This window comes from Pelmatolapia mariae, linkage group LG12, assembly GCF_036321145.2.
Source record: "Pelmatolapia mariae isolate MD_Pm_ZW linkage group LG12, Pm_UMD_F_2, whole genome shotgun sequence".
Taxonomy (NCBI): domain Eukaryota; kingdom Metazoa; phylum Chordata; class Actinopteri; order Cichliformes; family Cichlidae; genus Pelmatolapia; species Pelmatolapia mariae.
Genome location: NC_086237.1, coordinates 13488838 through 13504182, shown reverse-complemented (window position 1 = coordinate 13504182; position 15345 = coordinate 13488838). Strand labels below are relative to the sequence as shown.

Below are 15345 nucleotides of genomic sequence, written 5' to 3'. Positions count from 1 at the left end.
TATGCTACTTGGTCCTTGCTTACCTGAACACCTAAATGGAACAGAGCCATTATTAATGCCATGAGTTACTCCTGTGATTTCCCTGCTACAACATTTCAAAGTGTCAGCTTCAGCTTTCCTGAAGGTCAGAACAAGACCCCTGAGATGGCTCCACAATTTTCAAACTTGGCAAACTTTTCCTTGCTGTAGACTCACATTAACATACATGTATAAAACTCACAATCTACCTTGCAGAAAGCAACCGCTTCTTGAATATACTCTTTCTCTTCTCTAATATATTCATATTAATCCTTTTGAAGGAAAAATGCAATTAATAAAGTCAGCGTAGGTTTAATATCAGTGAATAATTTTTGCATTTCTTTTATCAGGTGTAAGCAGATGACGTACCCAGAGGACCTTCCTCAGATCTCAGTAGTCTTCATCTTTGTGAATGAGGCTCTGTCAGTGATCCTGCGCTCCGTCCACAGTGTGGTCAATCACACACCGGCACACCTGCTGAAGGAGATCATCTTGGTAGATGACAACAGTGACAGTGGTAAGACCTTTCACGGTTTTATTAATATAATATCTTATATTAGTTTTAATTCTCTTAAAAAAATACCAGTATAGTTGTTTTTGTGTTGAGGTCAGTCTTTTTTCTCTAACATTAACTGACAGCTTTAATTGAAATCTAGCCAGTTACTAAGGTTGGATACCCCTTACCGTATTTCCTTATTGCAACATGTTTTTGTTTTTTGTATCAGGATCCTATCTCTAAGTTTATTCTCGGACAGGGAATTAAAAAAAAATCTTATGGTTTGCTTATTCAGTTGAGACAGCCACTTTATTTATCTCTGGCTGTCTTCTCTCATGGAACAGCGTGATGTTTTTAAATTCATGTCTGAATTGTTGGTCTGTTTATGCTACGGTATATTTTAGTATTTTCTTATGTGTTCCTGTACCACACTTTTCTGAGTTTTTTTTATGTCTGTTTGGGTTTGTGAGTAACGGTTGAGGTGATGGCGAACCCCTGAGGGTAAACACTTGAGCACCAGGTTTTAAAATAGCATAAAAAAAGTGGGGGGAGCAGGGATGGATTTGTCTCATCTACACTGCCGTGTACTACTGTCTCCATGGCGATGTGGGCAAATCCTTCAGTGGTCTCCACTCCTCGGTGCCCACAGCAGCTGATGATGCTTAGCTTCATCTCCCCAAAGCTTTCCTGTTTGGAGAGCGAGTCACAATGAACTAGATTCCAGACCACGCTTGGCCCTTCTTCACTTGGCACTGAGTAGCAAGCCTGCCTCCCTCAGGCTGGCAGAAGAAAAGGACGCATAAATAACATACTAAAAGAAGGCAAACCAGGAGTCACCACTGGCATGTTTCCATTCCCCACTAAGCCTCTAACTGCCGACCATTAAAAAGGGAGGCTTTAAAAGTCAGCGAACAGAGAGAATGGAGTCTGACCTCATGTCTCATTATATCGGCAGGACTGTAGTAGTAAACAAAACCTCTCCAGTGACTTCGTCGATGGATTATTTTAAAACGAGGAACAGTTGTTATTATTTAGTAATACGAAAGCTCTGGCTAATTGGGTTGGCATGTGTTCTGCAGTCATTTCCCTTTGAAATATACTTGGCTTCCTGTCTTTTTTATTCTTTCCTGCTTTTTAGACTATGTATCTCGCCTTCATAGCGTTCACCTATGTCTTGTTTCCTACTAGCTGCTCAGTCACACTGCAGTAAAGATAGGACAGCAACCTCCATCCAGCTAGAAGCAATTGGTGGTTGCCCCATGATTCAATTGAATGTTTTTGCATTTAGCAAGTGATTGCAAGTAATTACGATAACCAACTGGGTGCCCAGTGTATGCACATGCAAAGTCCTCAACCTCTGGGCGACCAATAGGGGTGGATTTAAAAAATCGATTTCCCAATTTCGAGTTTGAACAAAGCAATTTTGATTCATTAAATCCTGAATCGATTTTGAAATCTAAATGTATTTTGCCAGAAATGCCAGAATCTCAGCTTCAAGCTCACAAAACTATTTTATCAACTGCCAAACAGCTAAAACAGCAAATGATTAAAGAGCAGGTAAACGCATGCCGCAAAAAGATATAAACACAAAGCGCGACCCGACGACACGCACACGTATATGCTGTCGGTGCTGAAAGACGATATCTCACAGATTCTGAAGCTGCAGGTTTCGTCACTCTCCGATCCAAATTCATCAAAGACAAGAAAGCCTCATTTCTGCTGTTCAAAATTTAAACTTTTTTAAAATTATGCCAAATTGCAAAACGCTTAGCTGTGTCTCTAATTAAACCTCTGTAACTTTGCTCTGCTTCACTTCAGCAGCATTAGGTAATGTTCATATGTTGATTCATGGTTTTCCTCAGTTTTTGTTCTACTGCAGAATATTTTTAAGGCGGTTATCTGCCATAGAAAGCCAGGCCAGAAAAATCTTCATGTTTTCTGTTTTTTATCTTCAGTTACTTTGACACAAATGCACCTGCTGTGATGCTGAAACCTCACCAGTGAAGTCTCACGAGTGTCAGCTTTGTTTTTATATATACATATAAAATATGGATATGTAATGATAAATGATCACAATGATAATATTTTTGACTGTCTGAGTCAAAATTGAATCAATTGAATCAAATCTGAACCTTGTGAATCAGAATTGAATCAGTTATAGAAATCAGTGACAATACCCAGCCTGGTAACCACTTTTAATTGCAAAGGGATTGTGCAGGTCATCTGCAAATAATTGCAGTCCAATTTATAGAGGAAGAGAGATTGCCAGAAAATTTCAATAAATCCAAGTCAGCTGTGCCAAGCTTCTATGTGTTTCTTTGCAGTAGGGGACTCAGCTCTGCTGGCTGTATTCTGGTCATTTTCTCATGCATCTTAGGTTTTCCAGCACAGATCTTTTCCTGATTTATTATAGCTAATCACTACATTATTATAAACAGCTGCAAGTAGTTGCCAACTTGACTACATTCAATTGCAAACTGATGGCCCTGGTAGCAGGTTGACTACGTTTTTGTCACCATCTTGAAGTGCCAAAGTTGCTCTGAACACTGCGAGTGTTGGTGAATGGTCACAGACCTGGTCAACATCTTCAAAGCAGCCATTTCAAAGGCATCGATGATGCAAGTTCTGGTCATGTCACAGTCTCCACTTGCTGTTTTGTCTAGTGTGATTGTTTCTGGTCCAGTACCTGCCTGTGTTAGCTGTCTCTTCTTTAAGGTTCTCATTCAAAGAGTGTAGGACACATTAATGCAGCCAGTCAGTCAGCAGCATTTGCAAAACAAATACATAATTAGGTTGCATTTCCAAGTACATGGCTACGTGTAGAACTCCTTCAAAAATCTAATTTTGAAGCAATTACCTAAAGGGGAATAAGAAAAAGAAAAAAAGGAAAAAAGAGGAAATCAATTATGTATTTGTGAAGTAATAAAATATGGGTTTACAATGTTTTTATCCATTCATAATCATTCATTTTGACTGATTGCATGGATTCAACATTACATTTCCCTTCAGTCCTGGAATTATACCAGTATTCAACTCACTCTTTTGATTTTATCTTCATCTTTATTGTTTTTTGGTCCATGTGCATGGTTCAGCAAAAAAGTAATGAATGCTGGCTCAAACATAAAGTAGCAAAACATAAAGCCGGCCTTCCTTTACAAGTTATTTCACCCCAGAATTGTGGCCACTGCAGGAATGGAAGCTTGTCAAAACTGTCACAATAAAGTTGTCTCTACGCAGGAAAACGGACAAATTAAAACTGCTGTAAAAGAGGTTAACGTTAGTCTGCAGACATCACACTACATGACTAACAGCATGTGACTGCACTGTGCTTTAATTGACCACTTGCCTCATTCATCTGTAATGAAAGGTCAGTTTCAGGTCATTATCGCATCCATCAGCTTCTCTTAGTGTATGTTTACCAACACTGATGATAATTTGTGCAGATGTGTGAGCGGTGTCTTGGGAGTTGCGGTGCTGTGACATTAGAAAATTAACATGCGGACTGGACTGTTTGACCTTTAGTGGCTGCCTCTTACTGTCCCTGCTCATTTAAGTAAAACTCAGTGAAATGAACTGAGGCACAGCCACTCCTGGAGTAATGAATCGCACACAGGAAACATGTTTGCCATGCCACAGCGACACATTTTCTTCACTGTGACATTTGTTTGATGACAGGTAGCACTGCTTCTAGTGTGCTGTACTAAATTTACCCTTCCCCATTGATGAGCTGTGGCTGTGTGTGTCAGTCAGGATGACTCCAGTTCATAGCTGTTCATAATGCTAGTAGCAAGGAAAGACTCAATGAGGCCTACAGTATTAAATTCCAGCAGATACCATCATAAATTGATAACTTAATGATTCATATAATGAAAACACGATATAAACTGAAAGCCATGTTGATTACAGCTTGTAATATAAATTTCAAGTCAATACTGAATTGCTTTAAACGTTGCATACATTAAATCAGATTTATGCTTCAGAACAGACGGGCGTGCTCATTAGCAAAGAGCAAGAAATTCCTCTCACAGACAATTAATTAGGGAAAGAAAATGCACATTCAATTGAATATACAATTATATATATTTCTTTTTGTTTGAATGGAACTGAGTCCTCATTTGCAGAAATAATTAAGGAACAAGAGTTTTCTTTGATTAAATTTGCAGCAGGAAACAGAAATCTAGAAAAATAGAAACAGCCTTCCTCCTGCAGCTTTTCTTTCTCTGCTCTAAGCTCCTCCCACCAGCAAAGGCTTGAAACAAATATACGAATAAGAAAAAGAGTTCGCACAATGCAGAACTCCATTTCTTTATTAACTGCATCTAGTAGTCTCAGAAAAAGGGGTAAGTATGATGGTTCAAATGGTTTTATTGTAACCGTCGAGTATAAATTGCCATGCGTGTTATATTCTATTGAAACTATTGCTGCAAAAGGTAGCAAATTTATTCCACCAGCTGAAAAGTCATCCATTGCAAAGTTATCACTGTTTTAAACTCTGCATATCAACGTCTCCCCACACACCACAGAAAACGTTAAATAAACCAGCTGTGACGCTTGTGACTGTTCTTGGTCAGTCGTTTTATAGCCACCATCTAGACTTTCGTTTCTGTAATTTGAGGTCACTACATTTTTTTGTCTTATAATTCTTATATGTTACAATCAAAAAAAGAGCACCTTTGTAATTTCACTTGTTTTATTTTGTCTCATGAATTATTGCTTGATGTCCTTCATTGTTGCTATTTGTTTGTTAAAACCACAGATAGAGATTTACTGTGACAATACTGCCATTTGTGAAAACATCTGTGTGCAGCTGATGGTTAAAAATTTTTTCAATTCATTCTGATTTTTTGTATTCAAAGTAGAAAACAAATATGGAATGGTCAATTTGAATGAGTATACCAGTGCAATTTTAGGCACTATATGCTTCAAAATAACATTTGTTTTTGAATGTTATTTAAACACATCATGATATACATCGTGTATCGTGATATAGCCAAAAAATATTGTGATTTTAGATTTTCTTCAGAATAAATAAGTTGCTCTAACTTAGTTATCTTAAATAAGCGCCACCAAGTTTCCATAATTTTTTTAAGTTCTGGGAACATAAAAAATTAAATTAAACTGTCCTTATATAACACATGGTGGTGAAGGTGTGCATGGATTTTTTTTTTCCTGTTTTAAAAATAAGTCATACGCCTGACTTTAGTCTTACCCAAGTGTAAGACATGTGATCTTGTGTGAGTCTTTGAGACCTCTGTGTCATCAGCTTAATTTTTCTTTTCCTGACAAAAACATGAAGAAATTGCTCAATCAAAATCTTTAACAAATTTTTAAGCAATACATGCAAAAATTATTCCAACTAAAACTCACATATGCAAATTGATGTTTATTTATTTATTTTTTAATAGAAGGTTCAAGAAACAATTCAGTTTAAAAAAATGTAAATGTTCTTTGTTTCATGGTTCAGGCGTTACAGGGTTAACCTGGGATTGGAATCGTGCTCTCTCTCAGGGGAAACTCTGGCCCATCGCACCACCACGTCTTACTTCCTGTGTTAACCTTTTTACCCTTTTAGTCTGGACTGATAAAACTGGCTAGGCTTTCTAAATCCAGATAACAGAGCCTAGAGTAGCTACAGGACTCTAGTTCCCTCTAATTTCACTTCCAATATATTGAAAGATTAACGTAGACTTTTTTCCCCTAACGATGTCAAAAAGCATTTTGCCTGCTACAACTTTTACAGCTTTCAGTCATTGCTTGCAGCAAACAAGCTGTACAGTATCTCCAGCAATTTATCTGTCAGTTATTCAGAGAAAATCAAGCAAGATGTTGAGCGATAAGAATTTTAAATGAAGCAGATGCACAGACATTAAGATCAGGTACGTTAGAAGAGGAAAAGATCAAACACCAACCAGTTTACTGTCATGCTGTTCCCAATAAATGCACGAGAGGTGGGTGACCTCAATATTGCTGACATGCCGCGGCACAAATCATTTCTGCAACTCTGAAGTCTGTTGACAAAAACGTTTTCCACTTACAGTGAAGAACTGTACTGTACTCTGACGCAGCGTTTCAGCTGGAAGCTTTCGTGTCAGGATGACAAGCACATGATTCCTTTTTTAATATTTAATCCATCATCACATTACTTGTGGTGAGCCAGTTTACCCATTAGGTAACTTTACTATTCTGCTCATGATTGATGAAAGCGATCGATATCTGGCCTGTTCAGGGATCAGTGTCTGAGACAAGTCAATAAATCCAGAGTTAAAAGAATGTGGCCTGTGGTTTGTGTTGCACAAGTAAATCTCTTTCCTCTGAAGGTGATCATTTTACTTCGCCAGACAAAAACATAATTAAGAGGTGTTCTGAGGCTGGTCTTACTGGAGGAGAAAATCCTGGGGGTTAATTTTAATAGACTGCAAGTTAGACATCTCTTTGGACAGCAGGAAGGAGTGAATGTTCAGGCTTTAAAAAGAATGTTCAGTAACACTTCATCATCCACCCTTAACACAGCACTCTATAATCTCCCATGACTTCCAGGGATTCATGGTGTTCCTTGCACAGTAGAGTATGTATTCATTTAAATTCACAGTATGATGGATAGTTATCCTCTGCCATGTTGCATTGCCAGTACTTTAAAATGTATTCCCAGCTCCATAACTCTCTTCCGATGGATGCATTCCAGCGTTTTATTTGCAAGGATCAGAGAGAGTCCCATAACTTTTCTTCTTTCCAGCAAAGCCTAGTAATTATTACACCCTAATAGCTTTTATTGTATTGTAGCTGCAGGGTAGACTGATGATGAAGGAGCCTCACTGCACAGGTCCGAAACCTGCTATGGGTGCAATCAGAACTAAGCTGCTGAGGTGCTTTACAATGCAGCTTCTAACAGTGACTGATTTAAATGCAATAAGATGAACCCTACAAACCTTATAGTTCATAAATTATTTTACGTGATGTTATTATTAAATTCCCACAACGTTTTCATCTGTATCCATCCCTTTGTGATCCTTTAAAGAGCTGGATAAAAAGTAGATGAAAGAGAAAAAGTCAAACTTTAATAAGTCCAGCTTTTGCAGGATGGAATGCTTCTTACCATTTGGGACACATTAAAGGGGTATCAACACAGAAAGTGACTAGCAGTGACCAGAGACCACAGAAAGTCAATGTCAGCATTCAACCTTCAAGAGATGACAGGCACAGTAACTGCTGGTTACATGGAGTGGGTGTACAATACACTGGAGACAGCAGTTATCTAGGCAGTGGCTAGGGACCAACTGCTACAACTCTTCTGTGGGTGCTGACGGATCGCCAGCGTGTCGCAGTGCTGGAACAGAGAGACAGACATCCATTTGCATTCACAGTGCCAATTTAGAATCATCAGATAACCTAACCTCACTAACTGCGTGTCTTTGGACTGAGGGAGGAAGCCAGAGTACCTGGAAAGAACCCACACAGACGCAGGAAGAACATGACATGCAAACTACACCCAGAAAGGCCCTGATGTTGGATTAGAACCCAGGACCTTTTTACCTACCTACACCACCATGGTGCACATCATTACCGATTTATAAAGGGGGGAAAAAGAGTCATAAAATCATTGACTTTTCTCTTGACTTTTAATTTGAGTGATTTGAAAATGTCAAACAGTAGAAGCTGATTTTGATTGTCAGGATGAATGTTCTAAATGACCACCTCATATGTGACATCAGCAGAGGAGGTACTCAAATAGTTTACTACTGTAAATGACTCACAGCAGACCTGACAGTTCAATGCTTTTCAGCATACTTGCTTTATTAACTTGGATACTGTACACACAGCGGCTGCAGCTTTCCAGCTTAGCCGCACACATCACCATGCAGATGCTGTGCAGGTGCGTCCATCTCTCAGACCACGCCCCGCCACAACTACAAAAACAGAAAAGATGTCATCACAGTCACAAATATTAAAACGTAATTATTTTACAGAAAATGCTTCAGATGACTGCTCTGTAGTAGTGGCAAAAGTACTCGTAATAGTACCATGGTGTCAAAATAAGAGCTGGGGCAAAGCTGCAATATAAGTACAAACTACTAGTATGCCTTCAAAGTTTGTTACCATGGCACCCTTGTTAAATACATTTACAGTAATAAATGGTCATTCAAATTCTGTTTAATTGCTTACTTACCTGATGTATTGTTCACATGGACTCCAACACCATTAATCTAGCTTAGACAATTTTGTAAATTGCCTATTAGGAAAGTTGTATCTAATGCATCTGTATCTGTCTACAAAATGAAAGAATACCCTTTTTTTTTTTCTTTTAGCTAGGACCCGTGGCAAATATGAGGGGCATCTATTAAATCTCCAAAATTGGATACTTTTGACTGGGGTCCCCTAGGACCTCAACATACTGGTACTTTTAAAAAGCAATATGCAAAATAGAACTAGAAACGAATGATATGAAGTCATTAGGAACTAAATGACAAAATCATGGAAATTAAAATGATGGAAAAAAGCCTCAGGGGTCTGCAGGTACTGCAGTTAGTGGGATTACAGGTTAATTTAGTGTTAAATGCTCATGCTTTTTTTCTGTCTCTTCGAGGGCCGGTAGGATACCAGGAAATTCACCCTCTCTCCCTGCAGCAGTCACCGCTGTATGTTAAGACCTTCAGCTAGAAAAAGACTCCTGACAATCCTTCACTATGTCTCCTCAATGACACACGGGGGATTAGACTGCCATTTTTTTTTATACTTTCACCGGCTGATTTATGTTGCGAGCTGAAGTCAGAAGCTAGGTTTGGATGCTGTTCAGAGCCGATGTGCCACACGCTTCCTTATTAATCTCTCCCTCAGAAAGTGGAGCGCTCAGCAGTAACCCAGAGGAGAAGCTCAAACAGCCATCTATCCTCCAACAAAACACAGACAGCAATTTGCACAACTGGCTGTTTACCCATCAAACTTTGTTTCCAGTGATGACAGCCAGCCTCATCCGTGAGATAAGAGCAGAGCAGAGACAATATTATAATCCAGTTGGAATAAAGACTTGCGATGAGGAATGCCTTAGGACTACAGTAACTTGTATAGAAATCGTTAACTTGGTCTCATGTGACTAGAATAGAAATACACAACATTAATATAGTGAATGTACTTATAAATCTATACTGAATATTAAAGGAAAAGCTCATGTTTTCCAGGAGTTTCTAATTAAATGAAACAATTACTGGAAACTGGATGAATTTCTAAGTATTCTTGTGTTTGATATGCTCCCCTTTTGTTTGAATGGAAGCATGCTTTTAGTATGCTTAGAATCAGTGTTCTGCTTCATTATAAATCCTTATTCACAAAGATGCAAAGCAGAGGTTTTTACTGTTCTTATTTGGAATCTGAAGCAGACCTCTTTTTTGTGTTTAGTCCTCTCAGACCACTATCAGACATTTTTCTTTTGACAGAACTTTGACTTTCTGGATTCTTCCTGTATTTGGTTTGCAAATTCTGTATCAATGATCAAAGCTTGATGTATTGATCTTCTAATGGCGTACCCACTTTTGGTCTGTCTTATTACGGTTTGGATTCCACTGATCAAGTTTCTATCAGACTAAACGTTTTAGATTGCTGTGCTCTGTCTGCTTTGAAACCTTTAGTATATCCATGGTTTGATGCTGAGAAAGCCTGCAATGCTTTTAAGTAAGCAATATTCTGCTGGTATCCCGACACAGCCATTTTTATTGCAGGTCAGCAATGGCTGCAAGTTGATTGTCTTGAATAAGCCTCTAACGAGTACATCAAATCCACCATTGTCCTCTAAAAGATGCTTTAATGGAAGCAATACAACTGAAGAAAACTGAGCTTTTTTTTCAAAAGCGTTAAGTTGGGTGAAGCTTCAAACTTCATTTCAAGTTCTGAATGATTCAACTCAGTTTAGTTTTATTCATATAAATATCATTTATCTGATAACATAAAGAGACATTCACAAGATAGCTGTAGTTATAGCAGATGTTATCATATGAAAGTGCAGAGACTCTGTAAAATGTAGGTGAAAAAACAGAAAGCAATGATTTGCTAATCTCACAAACACATATTTTATTCACAATAGAACGCAGAACACACATTAAATGTTTAAACTGACAAATTTTAATATTTCATGAAAAAATCATTATTGGCTTGTTTTGAATTTGATAGCAGAAACACATTTAAAAGAGTTGGGACAGGAGCAGCAAAAGGCTGGAGAAGTAAAAGCTCCTAAAGAGGAGAGTTTCTAAGAAGAAAATACAAAATAATATTCTTCAAAATAAAAATTGTAAAAATTTTGAGTATCTCATCATCTACAGTTCATAATATCATCAAAAGATTACGATCATCTGGAGTAATCTCTGTGTGCAAGAGACATTAAAAACAGGCATGATTTTGTTGAGGAAATCAGCGCAGGGGCTCAGGAACACTTCCAGAAATTCAAAAAAGCTGGTTAAAGCCCTGCATGCAAAGAAGAAGTCATGTGTTTTGGGAAAACATGCACAAATTATCTAGACTAAAGAGCAGAGAGGCCATCCAGCTTAATCTCAGCAGTCATTTCAGAAGCGTCCTTCATCGGTCATATGGAGGTGCATTAATGCCTATGGAATTGGCAGCTTGCACATCTAGTACAGCATTTTTTAAGAAAAGGACTTGTATAATTCAGTAAGACAATGGTGCACGACCACATACTGCTGCATAGTGCAGATTTAGCAAACACATGGCTTCGTACTAAAAGAATCTGAGTGCTTAACTTTCCCGCCTGCAGTCAGATCCTTTCACCAGCTTAAAACATTCCTCGTCCAAAAAAGGTCCAGCAGCTGGTCCACTCAGTTCCCAGACACTTGCAGACTGTTGCTGAAAGATGAGAGCAGTAAACACAGTAAGCACAGTTCAGTCGTAACTTTCGTTAGACGTGTTGCTGCCATCAAATTCAAAATGAGTTTATATTTTTTCTTAAAATTGTACCTTTGCTTGGTTTAAAGACTTGATCTGTTTTCTGAGTTCTATTTTGAATAAAATATGTGTTGATGAAATTTGCAGTTCATTGCATTTTGGTTTCATTTCCCAACATTTTCAGAAGTGGACATTGTGGAGTTAGCTCTAAGAAAGCTAATGTATTTCACAGCCTTTTGAATTTATCCAAATTTCACTCCAATACACACTGATGTGAAAATGCTTCAGTTTAACTTGGAGAGTACAGGAAACTAAAACTGACAGCTGGATATTTGACTTGGTGACAAACTGCTTACTGCACAAGTAGACATATTTAGTGTCAGGATCCCAGATGTTTCCCTCTTCTTCTTGTTGATGCCTCGGGTCTTATTTCTCGTATGCACTTATGCTCAGCTTTTCAGCTCATACAGACTTTGTTCTGGGTACCTTAGTCCCATTTGTAGTACATCATACCACACTGGAGGTATGAAGGAGGTATATAATCATGTTTTTCTGATTTTCTTGGTCTCCTAGCAGAAGTAACTGACCAGGAGGCACCATGACCACATGTAAAGTCACCAGAGGGCGATCAGTTGTCTTTACCTGTGGGATGGGCAGGACTCTGTTAGGCTCTGTCTCTCTGTTTGACTGAGCTGGCAAACCTCAGTCACTGATAAGCACACATTCATGAATCACTGAATAAAGCTTCAAACTCAGAGTAGATGAGGTGTGTGTTTGATGAGAGCTGGGTTGGCTAAGAAAGTAATGCTGCTGATTGCTCTTGCTGATGAGTACTTAGTAAAGAAAAGTAATGGCTTTTTTAGTGAGTAATACAGATAACGGATTGCATTTTCATGTACCTTTGGTGATCACTATTTCTCTTTAGGTGTAATCTAAAAGTTAAACACTCTGAAAGGGAAAAGAAGGGATTTTTAAGCAAAAAATCACTGACTACAGCTACCTTGTTAATGTTTTCCTGTTGTCATGTGGGTGTCTTTTAAAGGAGGGCTCTCTCTAATCTGGTCTCTTCCAGTGGAGCTGAAATTCAACTTGGATCAGTATGTGAACAAACGCTACCCAGGCCTCGTAAAGATTGTGAGAAACAGCAAGAGGGAGGGTCTGATCCGGGCCCGTATACATGGCTGGAACGCGGCCACGGCTCCCGTCGTCGGCTTCTTTGACGCTCACGTCGAGTTCAACACCGGCTGGTAAGGTCATGTTTAACTTGAAAAGGTCTAAGCCGTTTCTCTGTCCTCTCTCACCTTTGCCTTTGTGCTTTGCTTTTTATGTTTTTTAGAACAGAGGGATGTCATGTAAATTTATTATCACTCAATTAATGCAGTCTGGTCTGATCTAAGCGTTCTGATAAAACACCAGGCGAGGTTCTAACCGAGACAGCATTTTTCAGGACAATGGCGCTTATTATGCAGAAGGGTTTCTAGCTGGTAATCCTTTTCCTTTTTGCATTTCCTTTTTTAAATTGTAAGAATCACTTTTGGTTAGAGCTGGATAAAAAGACAGCCCGGCTAATATGGCATTACCTGTCGAGCAAATACACACTTACGACAAGTGAGAGCGAGTCAAACACTGTGAAATGTGAGAGTGAGTGTAATTAAAGAGGTAGCTCAAATGTTGTGCATTTCAAAATTATTTTACGTGTGGGCTCTGGGCTCATTTTGTGATATGAAATTACTTCTGGGGGTCTCAGTCCAATGTCTGCCTGCTGCTTAAGTTTAACAGGAAACAAGTAACTCAAAAAGATGTAATTGGCACCTAATTTGAGCCTGTCATGCCGTCAGTGTCGGATGAAGCTTTGTTCCCTGGAAGCTGCCTGAGAGTCAAGAAAGGGACAAGGAAGAAGATGAGGAGGATGGCAGAAGACTGAGTCTACAGCATCTCTGAATGCTTTTCGATCTTTACAGCTAAATAGATGCAAGAAATGTAAACACATCCAAATGTGCTATTCAGATTTGTGACAGTTGTCACGCCAGTTCTTCTTAGTCATAAACTGGTCAAAAGAAAAACACAAAGAAATTATGCACATGTCTCTACAATCAACGGAACTGTTGATCAAACCTCCCAAAATTTGCCAAATAAGTCAAATCTTGCTTATAATTATGACATTCAGATATTTCCAGTGTATTCAAGAAACTGTAATGCTTCCACAATTAGGACAATAAATGTAAGCAATATATAATCAAGTAAATACTCCTTCACTTCTTCTCTCCAGACTTCACTGTTCACTTTAAAATAAGATGAAAACTGATATTATAATAGACATAACTGATGAAAACAGAATTCTAACAAGCCTGAAAGTCAGTATTTAGTATGACCACCTTTATTCTTTAACACAGCCTGAACTCTTGTAGACAATCTTTCTTGTAATTTCTTTAAACAGGCTTCTCGAAGGATATTCAAAGTTCTTCCTTGGATGCTGGCTGGCTTTTGTTTCATTCTCTGTCAAGATGATCCAAAATTGCTTCAGTAATGTTGTGGTTCGGGCTCTGGGGAGGTCAATCCATGGCTGATAGTGTTGTGTATTTTTCCAATCATACATGCTTTTACTGCATTGGCACTGTGTTTGGGATCATAGTCACACTGACAAATGAAGCTGTTCCAGTCAGATCTTTTCCAGATGGTACTGCATGATGGATCAAAATCTACATTCACAATTCAGTTTGGAAAAGTAATGTGTGTTTGTGACAGGCTGCTGTAACAAAGTGCCCAAAGTTACAATTGAATTTGTTTCTTTTTGGGGTTTTTTGCTATTGTTATGGCCCATTTGTCTCACTTGCCACAGATGCTCCAGATCATCTTTGCGTTTATCCAGTCGGCTATGCAGCACATTGTTTCTATGTCATTCTGGTTTAAACAGCATTTTAAAACTCGTCTTTCTTTATGTGATGATTTTGATGATCATTTAACAATCATTATTTATTCCTTGGGCTCATTTACTACTACAGTATGGGATTCTGTGTTAAGCTTTACTTATGAATTTGCTTTTAAGGATTTTCCGAAAATGAAGCAACTACAATGATTATTTTAGAACAAATATAAACTCCAATATTAACTTTCTATTATACTACCAGTAGAGTTTCTCTGCTCACAGGTAAAACTTTTATAATAAAAGACATGGGAACTTTGTGTGTTTATTCTGTAAACTGGCACAATGTGATCAGAATGTTCTGTTTTGCTTCATTAAGATGAAATTAAAGCACTAAAGGTCAGAGTGGGCCTGACCTATAAACATCCCACCACAACATTAGTCAGCAATCAAAGGGACCTTTACCAAGAGATGACTTGATAAGCCGCGGTTATTGAAGCTTGACGGGCCATTTATGGCCCATATGGGAACTACGGGCCCAGAAGTGGCACGACCCGGGCAGGAAACAGCACTCACAAAGGAAGTTGCATCAATGCCTAGGTGCATATCTGATAATAACTGACACCCCAGTGGTTCCCTCATCTGCTTCCCCATCTGTTCTTGCTCAGAAGTAGACTTGCCTGTCATTGATGCAACAAACCCCACTCACCTCCGCGTAGGCTTCCTCCTCTCCATCCGTCCCTCTTCCACATGCCAAAGCCACCTCAGCATATTTTGTTCACGTTGGCTAATCTGCTGCCACCGTGCGACGCTCTCTTCTTTCTGCTCCACACACCTTCACCGATGTGTCACCTCCGTCTTCCTTTGACAACCTGCAGCTGTAGATTTGTTAGTTTTGTTCTATTTTGCAGCTCCGGTTTTTGCTTTTTGCATGAAGTGTTATTTACAGAAGTCAGTGGAAAGTAGAGCAGAATGCCTGTGATTTTTTTTTTTTTTTTTTTTTTAGTAGTAGTCGCCGGATAAAGGAATATAGCAACTGAAGAGATGACAGCCAACTTCAACAAGCTTGCTCACGCCGCTTAGA

At 38.7% G+C, this 15345-nt stretch overlaps 1 protein-coding gene across 1 annotated transcript in view; it reads left to right on the top strand.

The window, feature by feature from the left end:
* Positions 1-15345, top strand: part of galnt9 (polypeptide N-acetylgalactosaminyltransferase 9) — a 100485-nt gene that overhangs the window by 24706 nt on the left and 60434 nt on the right. The window contains exons 3-4 of the mRNA XM_063489793.1: positions 369-535; positions 12471-12645. Of these exons, the coding sequence (XP_063345863.1) occupies positions 369-535; positions 12471-12645 (342 nt within the window). The remainder of the gene's footprint in view (positions 1-368; positions 536-12470; positions 12646-15345) is intronic.